The sequence below is a fragment of the Chiloscyllium plagiosum genome, unplaced genomic scaffold (assembly GCF_037043375.1).
Source record: "Chiloscyllium plagiosum isolate Xiang-an unplaced genomic scaffold, Cpla_swu_hap1 HiC_scaffold_45, whole genome shotgun sequence".
Taxonomy (NCBI): Eukaryota; Metazoa; Chordata; class Chondrichthyes; order Orectolobiformes; family Hemiscylliidae; genus Chiloscyllium; species Chiloscyllium plagiosum.
Genome location: NW_028270183.1, coordinates 5,019,833 through 5,040,063, shown reverse-complemented (window position 1 = coordinate 5,040,063; position 20,231 = coordinate 5,019,833). Strand labels below are relative to the sequence as shown.

The 20,231-nt window shown below is 40.5% G+C and overlaps 1 protein-coding gene across 15 annotated transcripts in view; it reads right to left on the bottom strand.

The window, feature by feature from the left end:
• The window catches only part of LOC122552384 (voltage-dependent P/Q-type calcium channel subunit alpha-1A-like), a 662,051-nt gene that overhangs the window by 101,322 nt on the left and 540,498 nt on the right, over nt 1-20,231 (bottom strand). For 14 of the 15 annotated variants that reach the window (XM_087983287.1, XM_087983286.1, XM_087983278.1 and 11 more), the window contains 4 exons: nt 13,506-13,622; nt 12,239-12,304; nt 1,708-1,805; nt 786-936 (listed from right to left, as the gene is read on the bottom strand). In XM_087983287.1, coding sequence (XP_087839413.1) covers nt 786-936; nt 1,708-1,805; nt 12,239-12,304; nt 13,506-13,622 — 432 coding nt within the window. The remainder of the gene's footprint in view (nt 1-785; nt 937-1,707; nt 1,806-12,238; nt 12,305-13,505; nt 13,623-20,231) is intronic. The other variant, XM_087983285.1, reaches the window with a different exon arrangement.

Genomic DNA, 20,231 nt, shown 5'->3' with positions numbered 1-20,231 from the left:
CACTACTGCCAGCATGTTGTATACACAGCTAATCCAAGATTGCATGTCAACACATTGAAGAGTAGTTGCCACCATCCTCTTTGTGTGTAGGGATCTACAAGGTCTCCTTGCGTGAGCATGGTAGACGAAAAACACTTCCAGTCTAACCAGAAGAGGCTCTTATATTGAACAAGTAGCAAAATTGTTACATTGATGTGATAGACTAATTCCAGACACAATGAGAAGGCTCTTAATGATAAGATCTTAAAGGCCTAAGGTGTTGCTCTTACAAGTCTACTTGACATCATCATAATGGATGATGCCAATGGCACTCCTCAGTATTAACTGTTTTCAGAGTCATATGTAACTAAAGGGAAATCAGGTTGGGTTGGGAAGGTACTCAAGTGATTGGGACTCATATGGTCAGAAAGAGCAGTTGAGACAGTTCAGGGCGGCAGTTGTGAAGTTTGAGTGGGAAGACGGGTCAGAGCTGAAAGGGAGTTAGACTAGCATTTTTCTGACTAACATTTCCTGGATAACTATTCAGGCAGGTACCGCACAGCAAAGTTTCTGACTCAGAGTCGACACTATTATGGAGGGCCCCAGAGAATGGAAGAATTGCCTCGTGGATGTTCAAACTTCCTGGGCATTCCATAGAGATAAGCAAACCAGTACTACTGTAAGTTGTAGAGGTTTGTGTTCAGTCTCTGATGGTCCAAAGACTGGATTCTATATATATCCAACATTTTATTTCTTCTTTTATTAAACAATGGGCTGTCAAGAAACAGGATGCATTCAAGACTTACCAGAAAGGAACAGAGGAAAATAAAGGAGACAAAGTAGAAATAGGCAATCTCATTGCCACACTCATTTCCACTGATGCCAGATCGTTGATCACAAGGTTTGCCGCCCAAGCATGATAACATGATACTATGCCACGCTTCCCCTGTTGCACTCCTGAAATACAGAGTCTTGTTAAGGATTGATTGCAGTCCAGAAAGATGGATGAAACTTAATTTGGAATTCACAATCTTTCCTTAGTAACCTATCTGAAAGACTTCAAGTTTATAAAAGCACCAGCACAGATAATTCCCGATGCTACAACAAAACTGACAAGGTAAAATTCAAAGCCTGTTCTAGACCTCATTGCATCAGAGATTCCTCTCTTCAAATGTATGCTAGAAATGACCAGTGGATTTACAAACCCACTCTGAGTCCATCTTTGTGATGGTTCAGTAGATCAGTGCAATGTAACCTTACTATTGTTAAGCAGGACAGCACGAAGGGGTATGAGAGATAATGGAAGTCTCATTGTCTAAGAGCATGGGAAAGAAACACTGGATTTGCCAATATTCCATCTCCTGATCACTATTAATTGATTCTTACTGAAAAGTTTGTGTCTACATGGCAGGTGAAGACAAAGTTGGAGTTGGCTGTGGTATCTTCTATACTATGATAGGCTCCTGTCAATCACTGATGAAGGGCTCCTGCCTGAAACATCGATTTGCCTGCTGCTTGGATGCTGCCTAACTTGCTGTGTTTTTCTAGCACCACTCTAATCTTGACTCTAATCTCCAGCATCTGCAGTCCTTACTTTCGCCCTGTCCTATCAATCACTGCCTGGGTTGGGTAAAGAGAGGTACTGGAGAAGTGCTTGGTACCTTTGGAAACTGTACTCCAGCAAACATCAGGAGCAAGTAAGAGACAAATAAAGTTGACATTATTTACCGGAAAAGAAGCATCAGAGCTTGGAAGAATGTTCTGAAGTTGTTGTGGTGATTAATTTCACTATCTTCATCATCATCAACTGCTATATTTCCAAATACCTGGAAAATCAAACAAGGCTGAGAGAGGCACTTTGGAAATCCAAGTACACCGCATCTATAGGTTCCCCATTTATCTTTTAATAAACCATGACAATTCTACTTGAGTGCATCATGATATTCTAATGAATGTTGTTAAAGTGGAAAGGGTGCACAAAAGATCTACAAGGATGTTACGGAGGCTGGATGGTTTGATTTATAAGGACAGGCTGGATAGGCTGGGACTTCTTTCCCTGGAGTGTAGGAGACTGATGGATGACCTTATAGAGGTTTATAAAATCGTGATGGGCATAGATAGGATGAATAGCCAAGATCTTTTCCCCAGGATAGGGAGTACAAAATGAGAGAGCATAGGGTGACAGGGAAAAACTTTACAAGGGCCCTGAAGGGCAACGTTTTCACACACATAGTGGTGAGTATATGGAATGAGCTGTCAGAGGAGGTGGTAGAGGTGAATACAATTACAACTTTAAAAGACATTTAGACAGCTACATGATTAGGAGAGGTTTAGAGGGATATGGGCCAAATGTATGCAAATTGAACTAGTTCAGTTTAGGAAACATGGTTGGCATGGATGGGTAGGCCGAAGGGTCTGTTTCCGTACTGACTCTATAACTTTATATCCTCCTTACAAGTAGGTTATAGCATTTTCTTTATGGCAGATGTTAGACTAACTGGCCTATAGTTTCTGTCTGTTTTCCTCTTTTCTTGAACAGAGAAGTTATGTTTGTTATTTTCTAATCTCTTAGGACCTCACAAGAACCTAGGAAATGTTGGAAAATTGTAATCAATGCATTTGATATCTCTGCAGCCACTTGTTTTAAGATCACCAGAAAAATGTCTATTAGGTCCTGGGAATTTATCAGCCTTTATTTCTAATAATTTGTTTCAGCACCTTTTCTCTGGTGATTGCAATTGTTTTCAATTCACCCTGTTCTTTTCACTTCTTGATTGCAAGTATTTTTGAAATGTTATTCAGAGCTTCTACAGTAAGGGAGACACAAGATATCTGTTCAAAGCCTCTGTTATTTCCTTATGGTCCATTATTCAGTCCCCAGGCCTACTCTAGAGAGGACTAATATTCAGTTTAGTTTCCTTTTTCCTTTTTAAATAGTTATAGAAACTCTACTATCTATTTTTGTATGTCTAGCTAAGTTCTCCATAGTCAAATTTCACCCTCTTTTTTCATTAATCTTTGCCATTTTTATACATCTGTTCAATCTTCTGACCTACCACTAAAATTCACAGAAGTGCACATTTTGCCTTTCAATCTGATACCATCTTTAACTTTCTCAGTTAGCCACAGATGGCATATCCTTCTCCTAGAGTCTTGCTTTCTCACCAGTGTGCAGCTTTGCCGGGGGTAATGCAATATCTCCTTAGACATCTGCCAATGCATCCTATTACTTTAGCCAGCTCTTTCTTCATTATCTTGTAATTATTATTTAAGTATAAAACACTGGTCTTAGCCACACTTTTCTCTTCCATAAACTGAAATTCAATCATGTTAGGATCACTGTTACCTGAAGGTTCCTTTGCTATGAGGTTTTTAATTAATCCTGTCTCACTGCAAATTTTTAGATCTAGAATAGCTGACTCTTTGGTTGACTTGAAGATGTGCTGCTCTACGAAACTGTCTCAAAAGCTGTCAATGAGCTCAACTCAATTTGATTCACCCAAACAATATGTAGAATGAATTATCTGTACACCTTTCTTACAAGTCTGTTATTTCTTCCTGGTACTTTGTATAAATTACTTCTGCATATGACTTTTTATCTTTGCTACTTTTTATCTCTACCCAAATTGATTCTGATCTTGATCTTTAGAACAAAGATAAATCTCTCATTATTGTACCAATATCATCCTTAATTAACAGATCTACCCAACCACTTCTTCTAGTTTCCTGTCCTTCTAAATTGTCAGGTATGTTTCAATATTAAGATCCCAGCTTTGGACATCTTGTAGCTAATCTTAGTAATGGCTATCATATCTATTTCTATTGAAGTGCATATGCATTCAAATGCAGAGTCTTTAGTTCTGCAGTGTTACTATCTTTGAAAACTCTGGCTTTATTTGCTGGTGTACTCTTACGTTTGTATGCTCCTTTCCCTCCATGGTCTCATTGTCACTCCCCTTAATGTTAACTCGATCTCTTGGTTTATCCTTTCTCTTCATTTCCCATGAATTCTTTTAAGTGATCCCCTACCTTCACTATTCAATTTAAAGTCTTCTCTATCAACCTACTTACATGATTCATCAGAACACTGTTCCCAGCATAGCTCAGGTAAAGAACAGCCCAATAGTATAACTCTCAGTTAGCCCAGTACCGGTACCTGTGCTTTTTTAATCTACACTAATTTTTCTCACATTAATCTTTAAGCCATACATTTAACTCCCTAGTCTTATTTATCTTATGTCAATTTGTTCATGATTCAAAGGTTCTACTTTATAAGTAGAGGTTCTACTTTATAAGTTAGCTCTGAGATGCACATACAGCCTCTATGAATGGGAGAAAGGATGTAAGAACTGTGAAGTCTTGGACAATTGCAAAGGTTGAGGTACATTCACTCCTCACTTTCAATCCTCAGATCTATCTTGCAGTCACATTGTACAATGCCCAATTATGGATCAAATCAGAAGACCCTAGCCTAAATGTGTGCCTTACCATGGGACAAAGTGTCCTTGTGACTTCCCTCTTCCCTGATACATTGCAATGGTTGAAGCTCACACTCCAGCTCATTAACTCAGAGTTGAAGGTCTCCAGCTGTAATCACTGCAGATGTGCTTTGAATCATACTGGCATTCACAACAGCACCCACACGCTGGGCCATCTTTAATGCATTTTAAGTACCTAATTTCTTTTAGCTTATCTCATTACTCTAGCCCATATCTGGGTTCTAGTTCATCCCTATAGATGAACTCGTCACTGTTGGCTTGCTCTTTGTTCCTGATCAGCCATCTTGGTAGATAAGCCCATCCTGATAGACTAGCCCATCTGTACTGTCTCGACCGAACATATTAAAGGCCTTAATGACTGTTCATCATCATTGGAAGCAGGAGATGAGAAACTAGGAGTCTGTTTAGTGCAAAGTTTCATGTCTGCTTCAGTAGCTGTGCAATGCCTATTTCATTTGGAAAAAAGGAGTTCAAGTAAGTCTGATTTGTTCAGCTATATATATATATATCTCCATGTAGCCACTTGATGAAGCAGTGCATTGTATGTCAGTCCACAGTTACTTCTACAAAATTAGGTAGACCTGCTCAATGTTACTTTTTGGTTACTCAAAATCACCAAAAGTAGCTGCTCAACATGGTTTTGGTTTTGGCACAATTTCTTTAATCCATTTTTATTTATTCATAATCATTTGCTTGCAGTTTATCCTATGATACAAGGAGATGTAACATCTCAGAGGAACCTACTGAAAATATGAAAACTCTAAATAAGTTATTCTAAGTCAAACATCATTCTTAATTTTTTTTATTTCTAAATATGTTAGCCTGTAGGGCATACTGGATGGGTAATTGAATTAATGCTATATATGTTGATGATGCAGCCCTCCAACCCCTCCACTTAACTCTTCCTAAGATAAATGCATTTTGCTCTGTTAAACTGAATTCAGTTTTGCAAATGTATAAATTAGGAACAGATAGCGGCTAGTAGGCTCCTAAAATCCGGTCTGCCATTCAATAAGGACATGGCTGATCTGAATGTGTCCTCAACTCTACATTCCTGTCAACTCCTGGACTTTTCTTACATCTAACGTGCCATTTTCTTCAGCTCACTGTCATAAATCTCATTCCTAGAAATTGCTGTATAATGGTACATAAAACTCAAAAGCGATAGAACAATTAATTAACGTTTTGGTCAGAATTCTTTGGTGTATTTTATTAGAAACATTCAAGAAATACTGAAGCAAAGTATTTATTATCAAATGCCTTGCTAAAATCCATGTACACCACATCCACTGCTCTGCCTTCATCAACATGTTTTGTCACATCCTCAAATAATTTAATAAGGTTTGTTAGGCATGACCTGCCCCTCATAAAACCATACTGACTAACTCTAATCAAATTATGGTTTTCCAAGTAATCAAAAATCTGTCTCTCAGAATCCTCTCCAATACTTTGCATATCACAGCCGTAAGACTGATTGGTCTGTAATTCCCAAGATTATCCCTATTCCCTTTCTTGAACAAGTGAATAACATTTACCACCTTCCAATCACCTGGCACTACTCCAGTGGACAGTGAGGATGCAAAGCTGCTGCACCTTTGGTGATGAATCTCTTCCCTCACTTCCTGTAGTAACCTCGGGTATATCCCATTTGGCCAAGGGGGATTTATCTATCCTTATGTTTTCAAAATTTTCAATACATCCTCCTTCCTAACACCAACCTGTTCTAGCATATCAGTCTGTTTCATGCTGTCCTCACAAACAACAAGGTCCCTCTCACTAGTGAATACTGAAGCAAAGTATTCATTAAGGTCCTCCCCTACTTCCTCCATGTGCAAGTTCCCTCCACTATCCCTGATTGGCCCTACCCTCATTCTGGCCATCCTCTTGTTCCTCACATAAGTGTAGAATGCCTTAGGGTTTTCCTTAATCCTACTTGCTAAAGATTTTTTATGTCCGCTTCTAGCTCTCCTAAGTCCATTCTTCAGTTCCTTCCTGGCTACCTTGTAACCCTCTGAAGCCCTGTCTGATCCTTGCCTCCTTAACCTTAAGTCAGCTTCCTTCTCCCTATTGACTAGATGTTCCACATCGCTTGTCACCCAAGATTCTTTCAACCTACCTCCCTTCCTTGCCTCAGTGGGACAAACCTATCCAGCACTATCAGCAGATGCTTTCTAAACAACCTCCACATTTCTGTTGTACATTTCTCTGAGAACATCTGTTCCCAATCTAGGCGCCCAAGTTCTTGCCTAATAGTATTCCAATTCCCTCTCCCCCAATTAAATACTTTCCCATATCTTCTGCCCCTATCCCTCTCCATGAGTATAGTAATGGTCAGGGGGTTATGATCACTATCACCGAAATGATCTCCCACCGAGAGATCTGACACCTGGCATGGTTTGTTGTCAAGCACCAAATCCAATATAGCCACCCGTTTACTCAACCTATCTACATATTGCATCAGGAACTCTTCCTGGACACACCTGACAAAAAACTGATCCATTCAAACTACTTGAACTAAGGATGTTCTAATCAATATTAGGGAAGTTATAGTTACCCATGACAACAGCCCTGTTACTTCTGCACATTTCCAAAATCTGCCTCCCAGTCTGCTCCTGCATGTCTCTGTTGCTACTGGGGGGATCTGTAGAAACCTCCCAATAAAGTGACTGCTCCTTTCCTGTTTCTGACTTCCACCCATACTGACTCTGTAGACAAACCCTACTCGACAATCTCCCTTTCTGCAGCTGTGACTAGCAATGCCATTCCTTTACCTCTTTTACCTTCCACACATTCCTTTTGAAACATCTAAACCCTGGAACATCCAACAACCATTCCTGCATCTGTGATATCCAAGTCTCCATAATAACCACAACATCAGAGTTCCAAGTACTCTTCCATGCTCTGAGTTTGTCACCCTTATTCTTGATACTTCTTGCATTAAAATAGACATACTTAAACCCAACACACTGACTGCATCTTTTCTGTATTAAGTGCCTATCCCACCTCACAGACTCTCTGCACACTGTATCGGGCTGTTCACTACTTACTCTATCATCTGAGTTGTAGCTCAGGTTCCCACTCCTGTGCCAATCTAGTTTAAACCCTCCTGAAGAGCTCTAGCAAACCTCCCCCCCAAGATATTGGTGCTCCTCCAGTTTAGGTGCAACCTGTCCTTCTTGTACATGTCCCACCTTCCCCAGAAGGTATCCCAATGATCCACATATCTGAAGCCCTCCCTCCTACACCAGCCCTGCTGCTTAAAGTAGTTGGCACCTTGGCAGATGCTTATTCCCCAGTTTGTACATTCTATGGTGAATGATTCACATGTTGCATTTGTTTAGGAAGGCTTTCAGGGTATTCTTGTAGCAATCCCTGACCATTGCAGAGTCAGAGTGGAGCACTTGATTAGGGAGTCTTGTGTTGGGCATATGGACAATGTGGCTTGGCCATTGCAGCAGGTTGTGTGTGACCAGTGTCTTGATACTGGGGATATTGGCCTAGGGGAGGATACTTATGCTAGTCCACCTATTTTGCCAGTGGATTTACAGGAATTCACAAAAGCAGCACTGGGGATACCTCTCGAGGGATTTGAGGGTCTGCTGTACATAGTCCATGTTTTTGGAAGGTCGGCAGCACAGCTGATCAGCAGACCATGAGCTTGATACTAAGGTTTCAAGTCTTTGTTTCTCAGGTGCCCAAAGGATGCACTCACATTGGAGCCAATGTTGCATTTCATTGTCAATGTCTGCTCACACTGATAGGAGGCTCCTGAGGTTTGGAAAATGATCCACATTGTCCAAAGGCTCACCGTGGAATTTTATAGCCTGGGGTGGTGTTGTGTGGCAGAAATAGTTTGGGAATGCACCTTTCTTTTCCGGATCTGAGGCCAATTTCTTCATATGTTTCAGTAAAAGTTTCAACAATGGCTTGTAGCTCAGCCTCTGAGTGTGTGCACACGTAGGCATCATCTGTGTACTGCAGCTCGATGATGTGTTGGGATTCTGGCCTGTAGGGTGTTGAAGATTGAACAGCTTCCCAACCTCTCTGTGGGTTAGCTCCACTGCACATGGAACTTCATGAAGGTGTGGTGCAGTGCCTCAGTATTGAGGAAGATGGAGAACAGCAGTGGTGCAATGACAGAGCAACTGCTTGACCCCAGTCTATTGTGTCTGTGGTGGATCCACTGGTGAGGATCACAGTTTGCATTTCATTGTGAAGCAGGTGGAGAATGGTGAACAATTTCTGTAGGCAGCTGAATTTAAGGAGGATATTCCATAATCCCTCACAATTGACAGAATTGAAAGCCTTTGTGAGGTCAAAGGCCATGTAGTAGAAGTTGGTCCTGTTCTCTGAATATGTCTTGATTTGTCACACATTGTAAATCTTGATGGATGTGCCTCCTCACAGGCAGAGCCATGTTGAGACTCAATAAGGAGCTTTTAAGACATTGGGAGGAGGTGGTTGAGGAGCATTCTCACAATGACTGTTCTCATGATAGACAAAGTCAGAAGTCACATGTCACCAGAGTATAATCCAACAAGTATACTTGAAATCACAAACTTTAGGAGCATTGCTCCTTTCTTAAATGAAGAGTCCATCAGAAGAAGGAGCAGTGTTTGAAACCTTGTGATTTCAAATAAACCTGTTGGACTATAACCTGGTGTTATATGACTTTATCCACCAGGTCAACACCGGCATCTCCACATCATGGTTTTCTCACGGTGGACATTAGGGAAATCCCTCTGTAATTTTCACAGTCAGACCTATCTCCTTTCTTGAAGGCAGTCCCAATTACACAACTGTTTCCTTCCAGTCAAGGGGGATGAAGTTGTGGATTCATGTCAAGAGTGCCTGTCTGCCGTATTTTAGTACTTCAGCAGGGAATCCAGAGGCCTTGTTGTTTCTCAATTGTTGGGTGGTTTCTTTAACCTCACAGTGGGTTGGAGGTGCACGGAGCTGGTGATGGGCAGTGTGCTATGGGATGAGGTTGAAAACACTTGTACTGAAGGCTCATTTAGGTTGAGGGGTCCTCAAAGTGGTGTCAAATAGGCATTGATGAAGAACTCCCTGTTTTTGGCTCTTTCCAGAGTAGGTCTCTGGATACTCAGACCATCAATGGCTTTGATTGTGCTGAAGAAGCCACACACATATCATGGTTGTCATTGAGTTGCTGAGTCGCATTTGCTCTTTCCACCACCATCTATTCTCTAGGTCACCCTTGTTTGTTGCATCTCGGCGTTCAATTGCCTGTAGGCTTGTTTCCTCTTGGTCCGGTTTTGGTGGAGCTACCATTTCAGGAATGCCTTTCATGTGTGATCTAGGAGATCCTGGATTACCTGATTGTTCTCGTGGAACCAGTCTTGGTGCTTCCTGGTCAAGGGGCCAAGCATCTCTATGAAGGTGTTGACTATGACAGCTTTTAGGGTGGACCAGGCACTATGAGCACTCTGAGGCTCAATGTTGGTCATTGCTAGATTAGCTGTGAGGCACTGCTTGAGTACGTCTTTTCTCGCAGGGTCTTTTAATCTAACATTGAGTCTCCTGTGGCACAGATTTGACTTCCACTCTCAGGCTAGGTTGATGGAAATGGTAGATTCGAATAGTTGCTGATTGGTCCAGCAGTTGTCAACTCTGCTGGTGACACAGACCATTGCAATTCCTTGCTTGAATGATGATGTCGTTTATTAGGTGTTAATGTTTGGAACAGGAATGTTGCCATGATATCTTCTGCTTGTCCTTCTGGTGGAACAGAATGTTTGTTATGATGAGGTTACGTTTTAGGCATTTGGCCAGGATGTGGACTCTGTTGGAGCTTGTTTTTCTTACAACTATCTTGCCAAAAATGCCTTTCCAAAGGTTTGTGTCCCTCCCGACTCTTACATTGAAGGTGCTCAGGAGAATCAACTTGTCTCCCTTCGTCATGCAAGATAGTAATTGGTCAAAGATGGTGTGGAATGCCTTTTGTGCCTCGTCCATTGCATCTAGGGCCAGGATTAGGCACAGATGACTGTGACATATTGCTTTTCACTGATCACAGTGAGCCATAGGGTCACGAGACGTTCATGTACCCCACAGGGAAATTCAGTGAAGCATGTGACCATTTTAATTCTTATGATGAAGCTGATCTCATAGAGATGGTGTTCTTCTTCTGGGGGGGTTTGCTATTCTCGAAGAAGGTGTAACCATCTCCTTGTTCCTTAAGCTGGTCTTCTCCTGTTAGTCACGTCTCGTCCAGGCCAACGATACCAATATAGCAGTGCCAGAGTTCCTGAGCTATGTTAGCAGTGCGATGTTTAGGTTGGGGTTGTCCATAAGGGTCCTGACATTGCAAGTCCTAAACTTCATTTGGGTGGGGTTGGTGAAAGGAGGTGAAAGAAGATGATTCTTTCAATGTGGGGTGGTTGTTACTGACCAATAACCACAATCCAAGCAGAGTGTGGTCTTAACAGAATGGCAGGGAAAATCTGCAATGACTGGAGACCTGGCTCTGCAATAAGGTGATGGGGTGTGTGCGCTAATGAACATTTATCTTCCACTAATTACCAAACGCCACCATAGTGGAGTAGGAGGCAAAGACCATGACTGTGGCGACATGACAACGATTTTGTGTCGGACAGCTATCTGAACCAGAGGTCAGGGCACAGTCCCGGGCTGCTCACCAGCCTGAAATCCTGTGGCAACAGATTAAGGATCAAGTCAAAATGGTGCAAAATGAGCTGGGAAAGCCTGGCCTGGTGGAGGTCAGAGGTGTGTTGCTGGGGATTTGCCTTGAGCCAACCTTGGCTGACCCGATTGGATTTTAAAGTCGTTTTTTGAATATATCTGAGATGGATAGATTCTTTAAACTAGTAACATTAAGGTTACAGATCAGACATTACCTCATTGAATGGCAGAATGGGCTAAAGGGACTTGAGGAGTAATAGGGTACTGTTTAAAAATTTCTGTTCATAAGTACAGTGTGATATTGCTGTTAAGATAGCAGCAAAGTAGGATGCTCCTCAGCTCCACCTATTCTCTTCTTTTTTCTCTTTTTTTGAGTGTTTTTTTTTTAAATTTAACTTGGAGGGGAATGGAGGAGGTGACTCCTGGACCAGAGGCTGAGGTGGGAGGTGAATCCCGGACTGAAGGTTGTCACAGGGAGGCAAGGCCCTTGCAACCGGAGGTGAGGTCTCAGGTTTTGAAGCCCAGTGTGGTGCGGAGATTTGGCCTGGTGTAGTCTGGAGGCTAGATACCAGCATGGATTGGGGCAAAAGGGCTGTAAATAGGGTACATTGTTTTCTCTTTATCCTTATGCTGGAATTTTATTTATTATTCTTTCAATTGTATCAAATACTTTAAGTATTTGTGCCTAGGTATCTTGTACCTAAGATGGCGCCATAAGCGGTGACATTGCAAACTTTTTGCTGCACTCATTCGAGTACACGCAACAATAAAGCTAATTCAATTGAACTGATATTCTTCTAAATTTAAGAATTGTTGATCTGAAAAGAAATATGCCTTGTTGGAATTTCCAGTCTCTATGTGCCACTGCTGTAAGCTCACTGACAGGCAGCAACGTAAACTGGTGCTACAGTTTGCAGCAACACTGACCCTTGGGTGCTCCTGCTCAATTTCATAAAATATCTTTCATTTGAACTGCAGAGGTAGAGGTAGGACTTATTTTAGAGTTATTTAATCTTGTGCACCAATCAGAAAATTTTAGAAAGATTTCTGAAGGTTTTGGACATTTAATTACAATGAGAAAATAAATTCTCTCTCACCTGCATGCCAATTATGGCGTAAATGAAGAACAGCATTGCGATCAGGAGACAGACATAAGGTAATGCCTGAAAAATAGAATCAATTACCCATTCTATTCAATTCTCTAAATATCTCAAAAATCAAAGATTATCCATCACATTAACAAAATATTTGAAGTTTCACAAACATGCTGACTAATTTGTTTCCATCCTGATACTGAAAACTATCAGGTGAAATCACATGCTAATATTCTGGTATTGGGAATGGAACACCTTTAATACTGGCCACATATTTACTATGTTGTGCCTTTTGGGTGGGGTTCTTGACATTTCCAAGATAAAGGCTGGCTTGATAGGCAGCGAGCCTGATAAATGGGAAAACCTGTGGAAGAGATGGCTAGAGGATCACAAGGAGAAGTGATCATGGGGTGGCCTGTTGGTGTAGTTAGGAGATCATGCTGGAAATTGTGGGTACAGACTTTTGGAGTGTCGTTGGTGGAAGAGATCACAAGGAGGATTGAGGATTATGGAGGTACGAATTAGAAGAGGGAGTTCACAAGATAACTTGTTAGGCTTGGAGAAAATGCTCCTTCAGGGCTGCAAATGGACTTACTTGATGGATTCAGCCCTTCATACCTTATCTTTTACCCGTTCAGTTTCCAGAGGCAAGGGAACCTGACAGACAATAGTTAAGAATAGATAGAAGTTCTGCTAAAGTGGATATAACTTGCCTCCTGGGTGCAGGTTGGTCACCTACCACCTTTTCCTCCTTTAAAACCCAAAGTGGCTGATTTGAGCTGGTTTGGGTTTGAATTGAGATTCCTTTTAAAGAAAATTGTATCATTTATTTTCCCATCCAACTCATACTCGCCCATTTTAGAATTTAAAATTACCCTGCGACGTTAGGGCCTAGTTTTTCCAAATAAGATGCAATGATTGTGTACAGAGTTAAGGTCATTCTACTCCAACGCAAGCTCAAAATATGCCTCTCATCAAGGGCACTTGTGTGGCATTTCTCCCCAGTGGCTATCCAAGGAGTTGTCTGAAGAACATAACTTTCTGCATGTACTTTTTGAGGTGAACTTCCATCCAGTCAGATTGAGACCGTTCAACTATTGAGTTCTAAATTCGAAACAAAATTTCATTCTTTCAGCTTGTAATGGATTTGAACCTAGTTCCTGAAAAGGGAAAGAAAAGTGTCTAATCTACTATGATGCCTAGTTCCTTTACCAACATATATTTGATATTTGAGGGACTGACATGAAAACAGAACTGTTACGCGTCTCACCTTAAAAGATTGGACAAATGTCCACAGCAAGATACGGATGGTGTAACCCTGTCTCAGAAGCTTGATAAGTCGAGCAGCACGGAAGAGCCTTAGAAAGCTCAGGTTGATAATATTTTTCTACAAAAGTGAGATCAATGAACAAATAGGATAGTTAAAGATGAACGCCTGCTCCTTTCTTCGTTGCATTTGACAAAAATGGCACTTAAAAAGATTCCCAAAAAACAAGTCTGGCCATCATCCAATCATGGAAGAGAATGGGTTTATTTGTCAAAATATATATAAACTATATGTATATATATTTATAACACAACCAAATGCACTGTTCTTGGACACTAGCAAGCCATAATGCGGAGTCTACTTGCACGTAAATGCATGACATATTCAGAGTTTGCGAATATGCACAGTTACAGAACACTCTGCAGAGATGAAACAATTCCTTTTAAAATGATGATTTACATGTGTAGACTCCATTAAGCATGCACAGGCACCAACTGCAAAAAGCAAAAAATGTAGTTGTAGTCCTTGGTAAGAACTGTGGGACAATAATTGTAGCTCTTGAAACACATGCAGCAAATGTACATTTCATTAGTGCAAGAGCTTGACTTCATCAATGGTATGAAACCAGTTATCAAATACCCACAGAATGACAAAGTCAAACAAAAGATGGGAACACGTAAAATATATATGATCAAAATAAAGCCTTCAATCTAACCGGTGGCTCTTTGTTTACATGTCTTTCTTTTTGTGTTTTTTAAAATTTTGGTCTTACCTAGGATTGTGAATATGTTATTACCTGGCCATTATACTGTTTCTTTGTGGAGATTGTCTCGTCAAACCCTTTAGCAAACAGTAAAGAAAGGAAAAAGCAGCGAGACTACAATTCTTGGGCAGAAACACTCTCGTGGTCTGGTCAACAGGATATATAGTGTTAAAGGATGATGCAATAACTTATTGGCCAGGACCCACTCCACTGTTGTGACAGAGTTTGTAACCAAGGAAAGGATTTCACACTGGGCAGATGATAACATCATTTAGTATGGATTTCTTATGAGAGAGATCTTCAACATCATTATGGATCAGATTCAACTCAAGTCTTAAAAGATTAAAATGATAATCAATTACTCAAGTTACCCATTGTACCTGTGAAATTTTGTGGTGCATTTTCAGTACCCACGGCCAAGTCCTTTTGGTTATAATGTAAGTCTATTGCTTTTCGTGACCTGATTATTGAAAGAAGGACTTGGTGATAGGGGAGATGGCATTGACATTGAAAGGTAAGTTTGAGAGATGAAAAGTGGATTTAGAAAGGAGGAGCTGACATTTGAGAATCGAAAACGTGATTGAGAAGCATCCTATAGAGCATGATGATCCCTGAAGGACTACAACCTCGTTGGTGAGTAAAATATTTTAAAAAGGTATTTAATGGATGATATAAAAATATATATTCTGGAGCTTTATTGATTGTTTTTGAGGACAAAGTGAAATGTTGCTGAAACTTCCTCTGTAAATTTAATAAGCTTTAATGAGACTTCACTATTCAGAAGATAAAACAAAAAAGCCACAACCTTGTTGCACTAAATGAACTTTTCATCATTACTAAGTAAATAATTAAGGGAGCAAATTTTTGAGGTTTTGCAAGGGGAGCATTGAGGTAAATGAAGAGGAGGCTGGAGGGCACAACAAAATCCGAAGCCATGCCAAAAATCACAGAGCAAGAACGCAACAGCAATTCGCAATTCAGTGCTTTACATGCAAAGGGTACTTAGTTTGTGTATGCATTAGGCTCAAAAAAATTACAAACCAACCGTGGTCTATATGTAGATGTTGTTGATGGATGATTGTAATTGGATTGCATTGGGATTGAATTGCAACCAGTTTTAAAATTAGTTGGCATGGACACACAGACGGATACATGGATGGACACATGAATTTCATAGTGCATTTTGATTGGATGAATTATTTCAGAAGGCGTTGTGCCAAAAAAGCACAGATTAAAGACAGCATGTGAAAAGACAAAACAAGAAATACATCAATCATTATTGGCAGTATTTTTTCTTTTAACGGCAATGATCTATGTCAAAATACAATAGTGATAGACTGGTTCAGCCAGGAATGGTGCACTCTAGCTGTACATTCCAATCAGGAAAGTGCAATGAATATATAAGTGAATATACACAACTTATGGTTTGCACCTTGCTTCTTTGTTTTTGCATTTTTCATCACTATTTTCACCGGATGCTTGCAATGTAATTATACAAAAATTGCCCATTTGTAGTGATGTTAAAGATTTTCTTAATTCTCGTTATAATTTGGATTAGAAAAATGGGCTGGATTTTACAAGGAGTAGCAATCTCACACAGAATGCCACTCCACCTTTTCTTTTTTAATGAACAGAAGACTCCAATTAGGGCTTCTTCAGAAACCTGGAGCTGTAATTCCATTCTGACGGTTCTGTTACAGTGCAGAAATACTGGGGAAAGGCAAACTATATCCTCTTTTCATAGCAGTCAGCTATCATACTCTGAAATGTAAAGGTCCAGAATCACAAGCAATCACTTTGACAGCTGCTGTCAAATCCTAAATACGTAATGCAAGTGTCAGATTAGGGTCCTAGGAGGGTAGGGTGCTAAATGGATCAAGCTGCTAGGGTGTTAGGTAGGGATAGGATGCAAGGTCGGTAGGAGGTATGATTTTGGGGGCAGGATGCAATGCATGTAGAATGCCAACTCGGCTGGGATTGGAGTGCCAGGTGGGATACAGGCAGGTGGGTAAGGGGTAGATTATCAGGAGGGTAGCATGCCGAATTAATGGGGTGCCAGGGTGCAAGGTAGAAAGGTAGCCAGGCAGGTGATGTAATGTTTGGGGTAGGTTGATGTGGGTTGGAGAGGGAGGGGGAGAGTGGATGTCAGTCTGGCAGCAGGGGACCTGAACGGGAAGAGGTTGGTAGCAGATTGGGTCTGGAGCGGGTCCAGAGTGGAGGAAAGGGCCATTGGGTCCATGTGGGATGCAAAAGGTGTCAGGTTGTGTGGACAGGGGAGAGAGGGCAGTGTTAGGTCCGAGTCTGAGGTCAGTGCCTGGGGTAGATGTAGGTTTTTTTTATTATTCATTCATGAGATGAGAGCATCGCTGGCTAGGCCAGAATTTATTGTCCATTCCTAAATTAAATGTTGGTGATATATGTGCTAAGTACAGGGTCAGTTGAATACTTACTCAGTAATTAGACTATCTATTTTATAGTCTAACTTTTTCTGAATAACTACTATATTCTATGGACCCCTCTGAAATTTCTGATTTAAATGGAGATTTTCAGAGGGTTCCAAGTACAGGGGTATTGCATGGCAGTACTTTAAATTTCCTGAACAATTTTTCAGAGTCTGCTACAATGGGGATTCCACAGGGTCCTCATTTTCAACTCCCGTATATGCTGGAATAACAACTGTTTGGCCATCAAAAAGTCCCAGGCCAGTAGGTAAGCAAATTTCAACTTAAAGGAGTGAAACAAAAAGGGCTCAAAAATGATGTTAAGAGGGTACTGGCAACATTTCAAGGGAGGTGATTGTTTTGGAGGTCCAGCATACTACAGATAGTACTCTGATAATATAGAGATCGTTAATAAACATTTGGTTTAGGTCCTAACACCCACTATTATAGCAAACTAATTCCCGTTGTAGTTCCTGGTTTCTGCACAACACTCAAGTGGTTGAACCAATCTTTCACTATTCAACAACAAGCAGGCATCCAGCAAAATGTCCAAATTGGATTTTTTCCATCCACCACTTTTATGTGCAGAACAGTAATAATTGAACAGAAGTTTGGCAAACACCCTCTTTGTATCTACAAACCAAAGATAAAAACACCACAAGGCTATTTAAACACAATCTCATTCTTAGACAATTATTATATGGTTCTTCACTCTCCCAAATATTTTTCCATTAAAGCACTAACTCTTTATGTTTAAGTCTTTCACCTGTAAGCTATAAGAGTACTTATGATGGAAAGAAAATGAGAATATCTAAAGTGTTTTGATCTAGAACAGTACATAACAGCGCTCTGTTTCTGCCATTCTCCTATGTTAAACAGAACCAGGCAAGTTTACTTCTTCCTCTTATAAAATACATTATTTTTCAAAGTTCGATATGTTAAATAATGTCTGTGGAATCAATAATTAGCTTTAAGAATGCTTGGAAAAAAGCATGCATCAATTGAAAGAGATCAATTGTACTTTTCTTGGATAATAAAAAATACTAGTCCATGTGATCTAGTGACATTTGATCTTGAAACAGTACCAACAGAAAGAAAGCGAAGCTATTGACATTAAGTTGCTAGACATAAAGGACAGCTGCAGGCATGAATGAAAACTACAAGCAGAAGAGTTGGAAGGTTAAGATGACCAGCACACAGATGCTGGCAAAAAAGAACACAGAGACACAACACCAAGCAGAATGGAGATTCCTTCTGTGGAGATGTAGTAAATCACTCACAGGAAAACATTTGGCTTAGCAGAAAAGGAGGCAGAAGTTCTTCTCAAGTGAGCTAAAGAGTTCTAAATCATGAAAAGCTGCGTAAATAATCTGGTGATACCTATTTCTCTCAGAGGTGGGCAAACCGTGAACCACATAATCAGCTGTGCAATACATTGCATTGTATAGCCACATTTCATTTCCATTGCTCACACCAGCATACCACAGCGTTTTTCTCAGGAAATGTTTTGCCAATTTGTTCTGATTGGTTTGTGCTGGACTGTCATAATAAAGAGAAAAAAAACCTGAATGATCTACATTCAAAACTGTGAAGGATAAAGTTGGATTTAATTGTACGGTTCTGTGCATTTCTATCTGGTCTCTGACCACATTTCAATCCCTTTAAATGAAACAGCTACAAAAACTTGCTGGGTGCATCCTTTCCTATACCAAGTCCTGTACATCCATAATTTCTATCAGTGCTAACCTGAATAAAGCCTTAGTCCTCCAATGCCTCCAATTCAAGATACTTGATTTTGTGTTTAATTTCTTCTGTGGTCTCTCTTCTCCCTGTATCTCCTCTATTGCAACGCCAACTCATCAAATTTTGTGGTTTTAATTCTGGTCTCTAGCTCATTCCCATTGTCCTTTTGCCTACCACCCCTTGCCTTACAGTACCTCAATTCTACATTCTGTGACTTTCTTCGTAAAATATGGAATTGATTGCAAAGAATTATCAATTTTATCCTGCATCACTGCTCTCTCCCCATAACCCTAGCTGTTGGGAAGGGAGTTCCAGGATTTTGACCCAGTAACAGTGAAGGATTATAAATATAGTACCAAGTCAGGATGGTGTGTTGCTTAGAGGGAAATTTGCAGGTTGTGATGTTTGTAATTGTCTGTGAGGTGCTCAAGGTCATCTTTTTGGAAGGTGTTGTTAAAGGAGCCTTAGTCTGGGGACATGAATTCAAATCCCACATGGCAGTTGATTGGAATTTTAAATCAATTAATAAATGTGGAATTGAAACTTAATCATGGTCAGTAATGGTGACTTCCCTATTGGCCCTCACAAGGGTATCATAGTAATTATATGATAATAAACAACAGAAATGGAGAATTCAGCGATGATAATGCCATCATATATCAAAAGGAGATGGTTGGATTCTTTCTTGTGGAAGATGGTTGTTGCCTGGCACTTGGGTAGGATAAACATTACCTATCAATTATTAGCTGAAGCTTGAATATGTTCAGGTTTAACCACATATAGAGTTGGAATGCTACAGTTTCTGAGGACTAACAAATGTTGCTGAACATTAATCTTCCCATTTACAATCTTATTACTGAAGGAAGGTCATTGATAAAGCAGCCAAAGATTATTGGGTCTAGATGCTACCCTGAGGAACTCCTGCAATGAAGTCCTCGGACTGAGATGATGTCCCTCAACAACTTTAACCACCTTCCTCTGTGCCGGATAGTACTCTAATCAGTGATGATGTTCCCTCTTCATTTCTATTTATGTTAGTTTTATTGGTGTTCCTTAATGCCACACTATTTCAAATGCTACCTGGATATCCAAGGCAGTCACTTTCACCTCATGACTTCAGTGCTTGTTAATGTTTGGGCCAAGGCTGTAATGAAGTGAATAGCTGAGTGGTCCTGGTGGTACCCAAACTGAGCTTCAGTGAGCAGATTATTGCTGAGTACATGCCACTTAATAACACTGTCATTGACCTCTTCAATCACTTTGCAAATAGTCAAGAATAGAGTGATGTGGCAGAAATTGACTGGGTTGGACTTTTTGTCAACAAGATACATTTGGGCAATTTTCCATATTGCCAGACACATGCCAATGAAATGGCTTGGCTAGTGACATGCCTAATTCTGGACCATATGTCTTTAGTAAATATGCCAGAATGTTTTCACGACCCATAGCCTTTGCAGAATCTAATGCCTTCAACTGTTTCTGGACATCATTTGGCATGAATTAAATTGGTTTAAAACTGGCATCTGCGATGCCAGGCACATCATTAGAAGATTGACAGAAATTATCCACTTGGCACTTCTGGCTTAAGATGTTTTCCAATGCTTCAGCCTTGTCTTTTGCACTGATGTGCTGGACTCCTTCATCATTTAGGATGAGGATATTTGTGAACCCTCCTCCATTGATAGTAGTTTAAATGTCCACCACCATTTAAGACTGAATGTGACAAGACTGCAGAGCTTAGATCAGATTCTGCTTGTTGTGGCATTCCTTAGCTTTGTCTAT